Here is a 12978-nt window from a genome sequence, read left to right as displayed (position 1 = left end):
TTGTCCACAAGATAAGGTGAATAGATATATTTTTAAGACCCCATTTTATGGTTGTGCTAATTAGTGAAAATTCATGCAATAGTCGACGTATTGCGTCTACATGATTTTATTTTTGTTTTTCAACAAGAATAACAACACTACGCTAATTTAATAAACAAAAAAAGAGAACATGAAAAATATGTTAATTCACATGAAAAAAAAAACTACAACAAATGGTTGACTATTTTATGTTGGCCATATTTACACCATTCATTTGGTATTCTTGGCTTGAACAATTATAATTTGCAGTTTAAGCGTGTATTGGGCGAACTTCTTGGTGTATGTGAATGTGTGTGTGTGACTTATTCAGTTGCTTTAATTTAGTTGAATGAACTTTTGCACAATAATAAACAAAAAAAAATTAAAAACCAGAATTGGAGTAGGAAATTTTTGTTGTTGGTGTTACCAAAAGACAAATCATAAAATCTAATCGAAAATTTGTATTTTAACCAAATAGAAACTAAGTCATACATACATATATTGTTGTATGTATATTAATTACATTGATTGAGCAATAGTTGAGGTTTCTCAAAAAAAAATTCGTAACTAAACTGCCATATTCAGGTGTTCAGATATCTAAAGAAAAACCATTCAAACCACTTTAGATATTGGAGTGGTTTGAATTTTCTGTATGAAAACCACATACTAATACAATTTGATAAAAACAAGTAAAACAAATGCTTCAAAACTCCATTTAAATTTATTTAGATAACTATTTGTTTCGTATAGGTGACTGTTAAATTGGGTATTCAGATTTTTATTACAAATATGATTATATTAATTTTGTATATTTAACTACTAACAGCATTTCTGGCGCCTAGAAATCAGTAAGCTTTTGCAGGAATACAAGTAAAAAGTCGTTAGGATCGGCCGAACCCAACTTTTTATATATTAGGTTGGGGAAAAAGGATGGCTGTACTAATAGATTTCTCGTAAAGTATCGATCAAACAATTTCAGATTTATGCTCCTTGGAAGGATGACGTTTCGTAATAAAAAATAGTTTGTTGTTTTTTGTTTGGTGCATTCAGTTGTGAGTTACAGGGTGTTAAAAATTAAAGTGGATTCCAGCTTCATCGGTTTACCTAAATACAAATTGTATCAAATTTAATAGCATTTAGTACCCATAAGTACAAATTTCCAAAACTTCATCCGTACCCCAATTGCACTCCAAAGTTATCTAGACAGACGATAGCCTTAATTTGCATTAACAGCCTTAATTCAAATTAACTTGTACATTATCCTCATTTTTATGTGTTGTTAATGCAAAAAATCGAACTGAATTTATACTGAATTAGGCAATTTCAATATGGCAATGCTGTCCAAAATTAATTGTTTCTTGTCAAATTTGTTTATGTTTATGAAACTAAAAATAAGAAATAAAGGCATATTTCAACCTTTTTCAAATTGGGGGGCTGTTTTGCTAACAGCATAGCTTCTATTCTTCCTTTATGTCATGTATCTATTTCCTAAAGATGTAAATCCCGAAAAATATCGGGACAATTGTAAGCATTTTCTTTCTGCATACTGACAAACAAATGTTTTAAAACAAAAAACTGTTTCGTAAATGCAGAAACTCTCGTCTGTCAGGGGTAAATATTAATTCAAATTAATAAATGTTTAATGCAAATTAAGGCTGTCGTCTATCTATTGTATTAGTTTCAAATTTCAGGATTCTAGATCTATCGATTCACTTAAATCAAAATTTTATCAATTTAAGTACTATTTAGTACACATAAGTACAATTTTCCATTACTAATTACAGCATATAAATTCAATAGCAATTTTATTTCCAAATTTCTGGATTCCAGCTCCATCGATTGACCTAAATCCAACTTGTATCAAATTTAGGACTCTAAGTAAAATTTTCTAAAACTACATCCATACCCCAATTCTTCACTTAATTCCAAATTTCAGGATTCCAGCTCAATCGGGTCACCAAAATCCAAATTGTAATAAATTTACTACAATTTAGTACACATAAGTACAAACTTCCCTAACTACCTACAGCCTACAATCCTATTGTAACCATATTTCCAAATTTCAGGATTCCAGACCGATCGGTTCACCCAAATCAACATTGTATGACATTTAGTATTAGTAAGTAAAAATTTCCAAAACTTCCTACACACCAGAATACAACTGTAATCTTATTTTTAAATTTCAGGATTCTAGCTCAATCGATTAACCTAAATTCAAATTGTATCAAATTTAGTACCTATAAGTAAAAAATGTAAAACAAAAATCCAAAATCGGTTCATCCAAAATTCAAATTGAACCAAATTTAGTACCATTACTACACCTAAATTCAAATTGTATCAAATTTAGTACCTATATGTAAAAAATTTAAAACCAATATCCAAAATCGGTTCATCCAAAATTTAAATTGTACCAAATTTAGTACCATTAGTACACATAAGTATGCATTTCCAAAACTACATTCCTACATCTATTCGGCATTGCAGTAGTAATCTTATTTCCAGATTTCGGTGTACCACTTCTATCGCTTCATCTAAATCCAATTTGTACCAAATATACTTTTCGTACACATAAGTACATATTTCCAAAACTGCCTACATATCCCAATCCTACACTCCGACGATAATGTAATTCAAATTTCAGGATTACAGCTCCATCGGTTTATCCAAATTCAGATTGTACCAAATTTAGTACTTTTCGTACACATAAGTACACATCCAAAAACCACCTCCTTATATCTACCCTACTCCTCTACAACCTTGATTCGCATTCCAAAATTCAAGTTTTTTCTCTATCTGTTCAGATGCTACTAAATTTGGTACATTTTGTTATGTTTTTGTATACATAACGTCTAAGTTTTGAGCAAAAACAACAGATGATTTATTGATTTGGACTTACTTTAAGAAATGGATCGAACACCCTCTCTTCGATACATCAAATTATGTCCACCTTCAACGTATTCATTATAGCATATTGAAGTTCTACTATATTTCTAAAATTGTGATTTTTGTGAAGTAAATGAAAATTGTCGATGTGCCACCCTAATATATGTAATTTTATGTGATGCCAAAGTCTAAAGGTCCCTCTTTTATATGATTATGCTGTATAAGTTATGTTGATTCGGTTCGGTATTTTTCTATCTACTAAACATCTATATAAAATCTACTAAGCAGTGATTTAATAAAATATAAGAAATATTTTTTAATAATAATTGCATTTTAATATTTCCATATGCCATACATTATTAACATATAGATATTTTTAAAATATTAAGCAAAAAAGCTTTTGCACTACCCTGATTCAATAAATCACCTATGTTTGCACTACTCTGACAGCTTAAACTCAGCAAAAAGGCAACTAGTTACTTAAACACAAATAATTACAATTCTTGAACAACAGACGTAACTATGTGGTTATGTGTGTGCAACTATTCGGTTCGTTTTGAAAATTTACCATTGAATTGAGTTTCAGCATAAAAAAACACACACAGGCACCGCAGAATGGATTACCATTAAATCGTTGAAAAACCAAAAATATCCGTTTCGTTTTCACGTTTTAATTTTTCTGCCAAGGTTTGATGTTTTTTGTGGCTGTGTGCGTTTAAACTCGGATTAATTTCGCTTTTATTGGCTGGCTTATTGTCGGTAGATCGGTCGGTATGTCTGTCTGTCTGTTCATTTATTCGTATCTATGTCTTTTGTTGTTGAGTTCATTTGAAACGACCACCAACCGTCAGCCACAAGCCATCATCATCGCCAACCACAGCTTTATGTGGTAATAATAGAAAATCTAAACAAAAACAACAACAAAACTAGTTCATAGATACCCCCAACTCTCGCAAGCAGTTTGTGAGGTTCCATTCTAGTTTAGCTTAGTTAAATGTTTAAATAATTCGATAAAGTTACTACAACTGCAACTACAACACTAAAGAAAACGGCAAAACTAAAGAAAAAAACAACAACAACAACCGAACAGTAATTGTTGCAATTACGAAAGAATTTAAATTCTGTCTTGGCCATTAAAAGAGTTCTGACTTTGGCATTCTGCTATGTCTATGCATCGGTATGAATAATGACAATAATGGTCGGTCGGTCGATCTCATAATACTGGCATGTGAATAGCAAGCCTTGATATGCCATTTATTTTCTATTGAATTGTTATATAATATTGTGTACGACGTACGTAATACTATTTGAGTGCAGATGAAAACAAAAAATATTGATATTTCATAATTTGAGGGATTATTTGAGTATCGAATGTATTTTGACAGCTAACATTTAATGGAAATTAAACATAAGCTTGGTAGTATTTTGTAAGTAGATTCTATTTTAGCTGAAAGTCATCAATAGTCACTTCAATCTCTATGTGAAGTATTTTTAATTGTTTCTGATATTACTATCTATTGTTTCAATATTTTTTGATGAAATCTAATTATTCTGACAATGGTTAGCAGAAAAATCATTTATTAACTTATAACTTAAAATGGCAAAATTATCCCAAAATATGAAGTATTTATGGTTGATAAATGCAACATATTCTTAAAGTCCCAAGGAAGAAATAAACAAGGAAACAACAAGTACAATCCCGTGCCAGCTGGTTCTATATGCACCTGAAAACTATTTATAAAAAATCCACGCCTTTTTATAGATCCCAGAAAACTATTTGTAAAAAACCCCGCGTGATTAAAAACTTTAGAAAAATATTTAGTTAGTCTATTTATAGACCCAAAATACTTTTAAAAAATCAGCCCCTATTTGTATAACCTGAAAAAAATATTTTCAAAAAAATCCGCTACTGTTTGTATAACTTGAAAAAATCCACGCCTGCTTACAGACCCTAGAAAATTAATTTTAAAAAATCCCCACATGTTTATAGAACCTGGAAAATATTTTTAAAAAGTCCCCACCTGTTTATAGAATTGGATTTTTTTTTTTAAAATCCACGCATGTTTATAGAACTTTAGAAAAATGTTTTTATTCCCTGATACCAAAAATATCCTTGCATTCCCACCGTTTCACCCAGTTGATAAATCCTTTTAAACATTTATTGTATTTCGAAACAACTATGGAATCTTTTTTATCTCAAGCAAGCAACAAAACAACTTTCAAAAACATTTAAATTTCTAAATCTTTTTTGTTTGGCCACATGTTTTTTTTTGCCTTAATTCCTGATATCATATGTGAGAGGATAATATATAATTGCTGTTCTTGTGAGTTTTTTCAATCTGAGGAATATGAAAATATCCGCGATCAAGTCCACATCCAAACTGGACGTCTTTAATTAAGCTCCCGTTGAACATAATGGTCGATGGCAAACAGATTCCGATCACCAATGTGTCGACAGGGAGGAATTAATGGCTCGATACCTCACACGCTCAACATGTGGACTAGGACTTCAAGGTACGTTGCAAGTTTTTAAACGCCCAAACTAAGTATACTTAACTAACTCCGAATTCTGAGTCCTGCCCATGAGGATACAGAGGAGTCCGAACCAGACAACCTATAAAAATCCCATCTTGTATTTCAATTGCTACAAAAACAACAATTGTAACCGGATTGTTAGAAGTTGAGGCGATACTTTTATATCATTGACCTATATTTAATCATCTGCGAAGAATTTGTCCACGAACCCCTGACCCTGTTTTATATACTCTGTAGTTATTTTATTTATTTTTATAAAACAAAAATGAACATCATGCCATGATTTCCGCATACTAGCTTAGATCAAATTACAGTAGAACTTCGATAATTCGTAATCTTCGATAATTCGTAACAAACTGTCGGTCCCTTGAAAAAATCTCGATATTTCGTAAAATTTACACGCATTTTGGTCCCCTCGAAAAACCTCGATATCCGCATTTTTTTTATTTTAACCTCGTTAATTCGTAATCTCGATAATTCGTAATCTTCGATAATTCGTACAAATTTGCTGGTCCCTTGAATTACGAATTATCGAAGTTCTACTGTAATTAATTTTTGCACAATGCATTTCCTTGTACATACACAGTCACATGAATATAAATGTTAGAGCTCTAAATTGGAGGCACTTAATCCATCTTATCATTTCCAAAAGATCAATATTACCACTACACATGTGAATATAACTGTGAAAAATATTTGCCCTTTATGCACTGAGAAAATTCATTTATCATCGTCCGATTATCTTGAATGCGTTAAATTATTGATTTTGTTTACCCTCATTATTTTATTGGCTCCATTATAGTGATGGCAAACGTCAGTTATAACTGTCAAACAGTGTGGCATTTAAATTTCGATAATTGCTAGTTGGCTTTTAACACACCAAATGGAAACGGTGGTGGATATTAATTACTTTTCTCCCCCGTGGAAACAAATGATGTAAGAAGTTATTAAAAGTTAGATAACACTTTGGTTGGTTCGTCGCGGGCAACTTGTAACCGAATCATTAATCAATGCTAATAACTTATTAGGCGTTCAAGTAGCTTCAATCGATTAAAATCGTGTAAATATAATTAACCGAAAATTAAATAAATTTCGTATATTTTTGGTTATGGAAAATTAAAAAATGTTTTCAGATTGCATGGAAAGTTTTTGTAAGGAATTAGAAAAATACATGCATTTGAGGTTGGTAAATGTGTATTTAGTGATATGGGGAAAGAGAGGATCTAACAAGAAATGCACACCAATGGCAGAAAATATTATTTGTCGACTTCTAAGTTACCTTTTTATTCAAATAAGTGCCAAAGGGTTACTTACATTTCTTTGCAATGATTTCCAACGTCACAAAAAAATACTGTTTGGAAACCAATCCAGTTGGAAAACGTGATCGAAATAGCGGAAATTGTTAAGCTAACTTGTCCGGCCCTGAGGGCGTTGTCAGTCTCCTCTCGGATCCATTCCCAAATGGTGGATCTGGAGGTAATGGTATAGTTTGATCACCAAGAAGATCACCAAGCTCACAACAATAACGAAGCAGTTATCTGGGGCAGAAAGGAGAAATATGGCCAGGAAGAAAAAGCGCAAATAGCAAACTGATGCTCGGAAGCGACGAAGAGGATTAGGTCTCCGGAATAACATACGAACGCCAAACACGCAAAAGAGAGGCTCCAGTGGGCTGATAGGAAATCCAAAGTCAATAAAAAATGTAACGAAAATTTATCAATCGAAGCTAGCTCTAATATAAAGATGACGAGCGCGGCAACCGAATTTTCCGTAAAGACCGGGAACCCCAAAAGGACTAACCGGACTTTATGTAAGAAGGTAACAACAATTGCTATGCATTCATCTTATGAAGGTCATCTTACGCAAAGGTTGCCAGGGGGTGCTATAGAGACCAGCTCTGCTTTGCAGTGATCGACGAGAATAGTGGCTATAATACTTTCTTATAGTAGAGAACAACCACGAAGTCCTTAATTGTTACGGTGGCATCTTTGTATTAAAACATAATTCTGATCAGATTAGCTTTTGTGGATGTTCTGAAGGGCTAACTCTGGAATTCCTGATTCTAGGATACTGATTTCGTTTTTGTGTTTTTGCGTCTAGGTCCTTCCTAGCTGTTTTTTTAAGAAATGTTATAAAGAAATCTTTTGTTCCAGACGACGTGAGGTCCCTTCGGTAGTTCCTGTGCAGCAGCCAGTCTTCTCTAGTCCCAATATTTGTTCTTCAAGAACTGCATTAAATCTAATCTATGCACTTGAATACCCTGAAACTGCTCTTTGTAAATTAAAAATGTTTAAGAACTTAGAGCCGTGGACCGTCTATTTGAGATCTGGAATGTCACAGCATCAACTTGCCAATAATAAACCCACAACCTGCCCACATAACCACTTACACTTTCAAAATGGCACCTGATACTGCATTCCTTTGAAAACACCATCAATTTTTAAAAATAAATAAAAAAATCTTAACAACATCGTAAAAATCTAACATAAAGCAGTTAGATACTAAACTGAATATTTCAGCGTATGAGACCCTGTCACACCGATCATTAGACAAACGGTTAGCTATGTATGTATGTGCTCATGTCAAGCCCTAATATTGAAATCACATTACAACAACAACATGAAGGTATAACGACACAAAACAACAACTTGTTAAACGTTTAAAAAATATATTTGTATAAATAATTAAAAAAGAACCGTAAACACGATTTATCGGCATGTAACACCACCACTCGACAACGAAGACGAAGAAGCAGAACAAGCCGACAATAAACCAAGTAAGTCATGTTTGAGACATAAGTTGCCGCTCCTTGGTTGTTGTCTGTATAAAACTTTGTTGCTTGCAATCATTGTCATCATCAGTAGCTGTAGCAGCAACAGCAGCACCTCCACCAACCAACCACCTACCTCAAACCACACTTGACATTTCTAGATTTGGAAGTGTTTTTTCTGCTTTAAATTCAATTCATTTGTTATTAAAAAAAAAAACACTTCACTTTAATTTGAAACAGGTTCTTTTTTTAATAAATAAATACTGAGAAAAACCAATAACAACAACTCCATTCCTAAGAGCAGAGCAAAAAAGGTTTCTAACGACAACAACAATAACTACAACGAGACCAATCCATGTATCTTGAAAAAATGGTAATACACTGCGTTGCGGTTTCTATTTAACGGCATTGGCGATGAAGCCGACGACGACGCCGACGTTTGTAAAAGTGAAAGGTTAAAAACTCGTTTCTTAGATCAGACAACAGGAATCACTCCAAACTCTGTTCATGTTTGGGTTGGTTGGATAGTTGGTTTATGGCCAAGTTGCTGGCCTCAGAAAAAATACTGCTCGTGCCACCGCCACCAACATAACTACCACAACGACACCGAACAACAACAACAACAGCAGCAACAATTGTTGTTGTTGCTGCCGTTGATGTTATGGAGAATGTGGAGTGAATATCAAACCCCAACCAGCCACAACAAAGAATAATTTATATGAATCAATGCAACAACAACAACAACAACACGGAACTGTATAAAAAACAACAAAAATTAAAAATACACAAAAAGATTAGATGGAGATTAAATTTGGAGGAAAAAAACTTAAATTTTTATTAACTTTCTTTTAACAGGTCATCATCATAACAGTGACATTGTCGATGTTGTCGTCGTCGGTTTTCAACACTTGACCACCATAATCCACATTTCATTGGCAAGAAAAAGAAGAAAAGAAGCCAGAAATTAAAGGTTAATTTTTTCAAAGCTTCATAATTTCTATAGAAGCCAACGGCTATCTCACGGCATTTGTAATTAAATCACCCCTGATGAGATCATGCTCTTTGCCGTAATTTATAACCGTAAAAGTGGCCAATGACAGTCAGTGAGAAAAAACTCTTCGATAGTGCAAGTGAGAAGTGCTGTTTTGTTTAATGCCCTACATTTGGTTTGGATGAAGGCGTGTGTTTTCATTTCATTTCGAATGTATATTAAATTAGGACTTGTAAAATCTGATAAGAAGCGCAGAGAAAAACTAAAACAACTATAATCATTTGGTAAAAAACATATATCTTTCCTTATTAATAATGTAAACAAATTAGATTTAACTTCTTGAGTCCAAATTATCCTCTCAAGTATATATAGCCACTCAAAGAAATATTGTGCACCAAATGTTTGGGAAGTCAAATCGAAATTTACCGAAATAAGTTCTAAAAGGTAAATATATCTGTAAAGTATTAGATGCAACTTTGGAGGATAGCCATTTCTGAAGAACCAAATAAATCCCATGCTACAGAGCGGATCCAAATCACATAACTGAGTGAGGTGATCTCCCCATTCATAGGGTTACAACGATAAACTTGTATAACTCGATGGGGCAACAAAAAAATGATATAACCGCACAACTCAAAGACCAAGGATATCCATGAGTAGAGGGATGGAATGGTCGAAAGTTGTAAACAATACGATCGCAGGGCTTCATAGACATTTTTAGAATCGTTATACGAATTGTGGATTTGTGTGTATGAGCCCGAAACGAAACAGCAATCTACCGTGCTGGTCTATGAAGGCGAATCAAATCCAAGAAATGTTGTTAGTGCAAGAAACACTTCGAAGGAAATTGTGGGCAGTATGTTCGGCAAAATCGGTCATGCGACATCTGTTCCGCTTAAGTAACATAAGATATTTTGGTGGCACATCACAAATTGTTAGCCTGATTACTTTCTCGTAATTATTAATATAGAGTTCTTTAATTTTGAAAGATAGTCCGCGTTTAGGGTTTCAACTTGATTTTAAATATTTTCGAGCGGTAACAGCCACCTTTCAACAAATTGAGAAGGAGTCTGCCAAAGTGGGTCTGGCAGTAAATGTCGAGTAGACCAAGCTCATGGTATCAATGAGCAAGACGTCCAGTAGACTCGGTCCAACGGCGGAACTGGAAAACTACAGCTTCGACGTAGTCAAAGATTTCATATTGAGTATCCGATTTGATTTAATCCGAATATGACGTCTATGTGGCAACACCTTCTGGTACCGCCCCTTAGATGGTCAAATGATTGATAAAGAACATATACATAATACGAAGAGAATGGTGAATCCTGTGAGGTCTTAACTTGATGGGCCTTATTTATTATAATATACTGTTTATACTAGCAATATATTTAGAAGTGTTTCTCAAACTTTAAACGCATTTTACGAATGGCTGACACGATAACTCAAAATCGGTTCCAAATGTGGACACGTTGGGAGTATATAGCTATCGCATGAAGTGTGATAAATCCAATCGGTAAAGATCTTCCTTATTTTTAACATTGTTTGAAGTCAAAATAGGCGATTATCAAAAAATAAATAATTTTTGAGGGGAGTCTATAATCATAGTTCATACCAGATCCAGACATGTACTCTTTCTAACAACGTTTGAATTCTAAAATTCCGATGTTCCAGCGAGGAGTTATTATGCCCGCCATTAAAAATAAGGATTTTTCTTTTTAAGAAAAATTGCTCTCCTATGTGTGTATAGCATATGTCATAGGCTGAGGGTATATACATATTCATTAAAGGCATCTTATTTCTCAATTTGGGTTCATGTTACAAATTCAATAAGAAATCTTGTATACCAACCAAATTGCTTTTCACACTTTGCTTTCACAGCCCAAGCCATGAATAGAAACAAATTACCACCTTCCCATTTATGTTAATCTGCCTACCCGACCGACCCTATTAAATACGTGTTATATCACCCATTTAAAAAAAAATAACTTTAAAATCTAAGAAAAAGAACTAAACCAAAACAGAGAATGGCAAATTATCATCTTCGTCTTCTTCTGCTTCATTATAAAATGACAGCAATTTAGGAGACTATTGTGCAATCAACGTTGTAGCCCCCCTAAACAAAGCAGGCGAAACGTCAAACACAACAACATCATTTGTCTTAATGCTCGTTTGTTCATCGGTTGGTTTGTCGGTGGTTGCTTGGCTGGCTGGTTGGGAGTTCAAATGACTTTTACTTTTGTTTTAAAACAACAAAAACCCCCTGCTCTCTTTGTTGCGAAAATGCCATTTGGATGGCAAACAGAGCGTCAAGAGGAAGGAAACTCAGAGTAAAGATAAATTGCCACGCTTAGTGGCCAATAGATCGGCTGGCTAACTGGGGGGGTTTAGCAAACAAAAGCTGCCGGAGGAGATGCAGGGAAGAAAGACACCTCTAACACCAAACAACCGCACATAAATGTCAAAATCATAAACAAACGTCTCAAAACAGACCTTTTTGCACTGGGTCTGGTTGAAAAGTTCAAGCGGAGCAAACAAAAACACCACCATTTAATTGTTGGCCCTGTGAAAATGATGTTGGTATCAAAAATTAAGAAAAATACAATCCAACAATATCAACAATGTAAATGCCATTGGCAGCACAAAACCCAATAGCAAACATACAGACAACAAAAGAGAGAACTTACCATTTCTTTACGCAACGTTGCTATTTGATTATCCAATTTACTGCCCGGTATCGCGGGCGGTATTTCCGAAATGGTCTCATTGCCATTTATTTCTTTTAGAGGTGTTGTCGTTGTTGTTTCGTTTGCGGAAGCGGAACCTGCTGCTGGCGATGTTGTTGTTGATGCAGTCGCCGCCATTATTAATGTTGAATTGTTCAACTTGTCACCAGTATCCTTAATGCTAATATTATTATTGTTGTTGTTGTTGCTATTATTGTTATTATTTTCTTTTTGGCTTTCACTGTTTTTGGCATTCCTGGCCATTTCGGTATCCACATCACTAATGAGACCGGAATCAGAGGCAAGCATTTTATTAATGCCGCTTAAACTTTTTGGCAATGGTGGCAAATCATTGATGGACATTATCCTGTGGAAATAAAAACAAGAAAAAACAATTTGTTAATAATAAATGAAAATCCAAAAACAAAATAATTGAATTAAATTAAATTGTGAAGGATTGAATTGAAAAAAATCGAGTTTGGCTTTTTGATAGGATTTAAATGAGAGATGGGATGCTATGCATACGATGTTTCACTAATGATGCCATGGCTTGATATGTTATCCAAAATGGAATGGAGTACTCAAAAGCCCTTGGTCCTCTGTTGGGGGAAATGTCAGGGGCCTTTTCCCATTAAAAATCCATTGGTATTGAGTCTACAGAATAAAATTGCTCCTAAAATTATAAATTATTATTATAAGGACATTCCGTATTTCCTTTTAGTGACATCAAAGTCCAAAAAAGTAAAATCGAACTTTCTATATCCATCAACATGAGAAAAACTTTAAAAATTGGCAGCTCGAACTCTATCGGGACTTGGCAACGATATCTTGACTTTAAAAAATTAATAACTGTTAGTAAAATAAAAATACAGAATTTGAAATATATACAACATTTTTCAATTTTTGATAACTGGTGACGAATCCTTAACTGGCTATTACAATAAAAACAATATTGAAAAGTGTCGGAGTCTACACCTTTTTCAAATGTTATTCAAAACATTTCAATTTCAATTCGGGAATTATATTTGTAATTCGAGAACTCAATTTGTAATTCATAA

General features: G+C 33.7%; 1 protein-coding gene across 1 annotated transcript in view; it reads right to left on the bottom strand.

Moving 5' to 3' along the window:
- LOC133335420 (uncharacterized) overlaps window positions 1–12058 on the bottom strand; it is a 38567-nt gene extending 26509 nt beyond the window's left edge. The window contains exon 1 of the mRNA XM_061543691.1: window positions 11882–12058. Within this exon, the coding sequence (XP_061399675.1) occupies window positions 11882–12058 (177 nt within the window). The remainder of the gene's footprint in view (window positions 1–11881) is intronic.
- Window positions 12059–12978: the final 920 nt, after the last annotated feature.

The sequence above is a fragment of the Musca vetustissima genome, unplaced genomic scaffold (genome assembly GCF_032173495.1).
Source record: "Musca vetustissima isolate MV318-11 ecotype Yass unplaced genomic scaffold, APGP_CSIRO_Mvet_v1 utg7762, whole genome shotgun sequence".
NCBI lineage: Eukaryota > Metazoa > Arthropoda > Insecta > Diptera > Muscidae > Musca > Musca vetustissima.
This window is presented reverse-complemented; position numbering and strand designations above follow the sequence as displayed.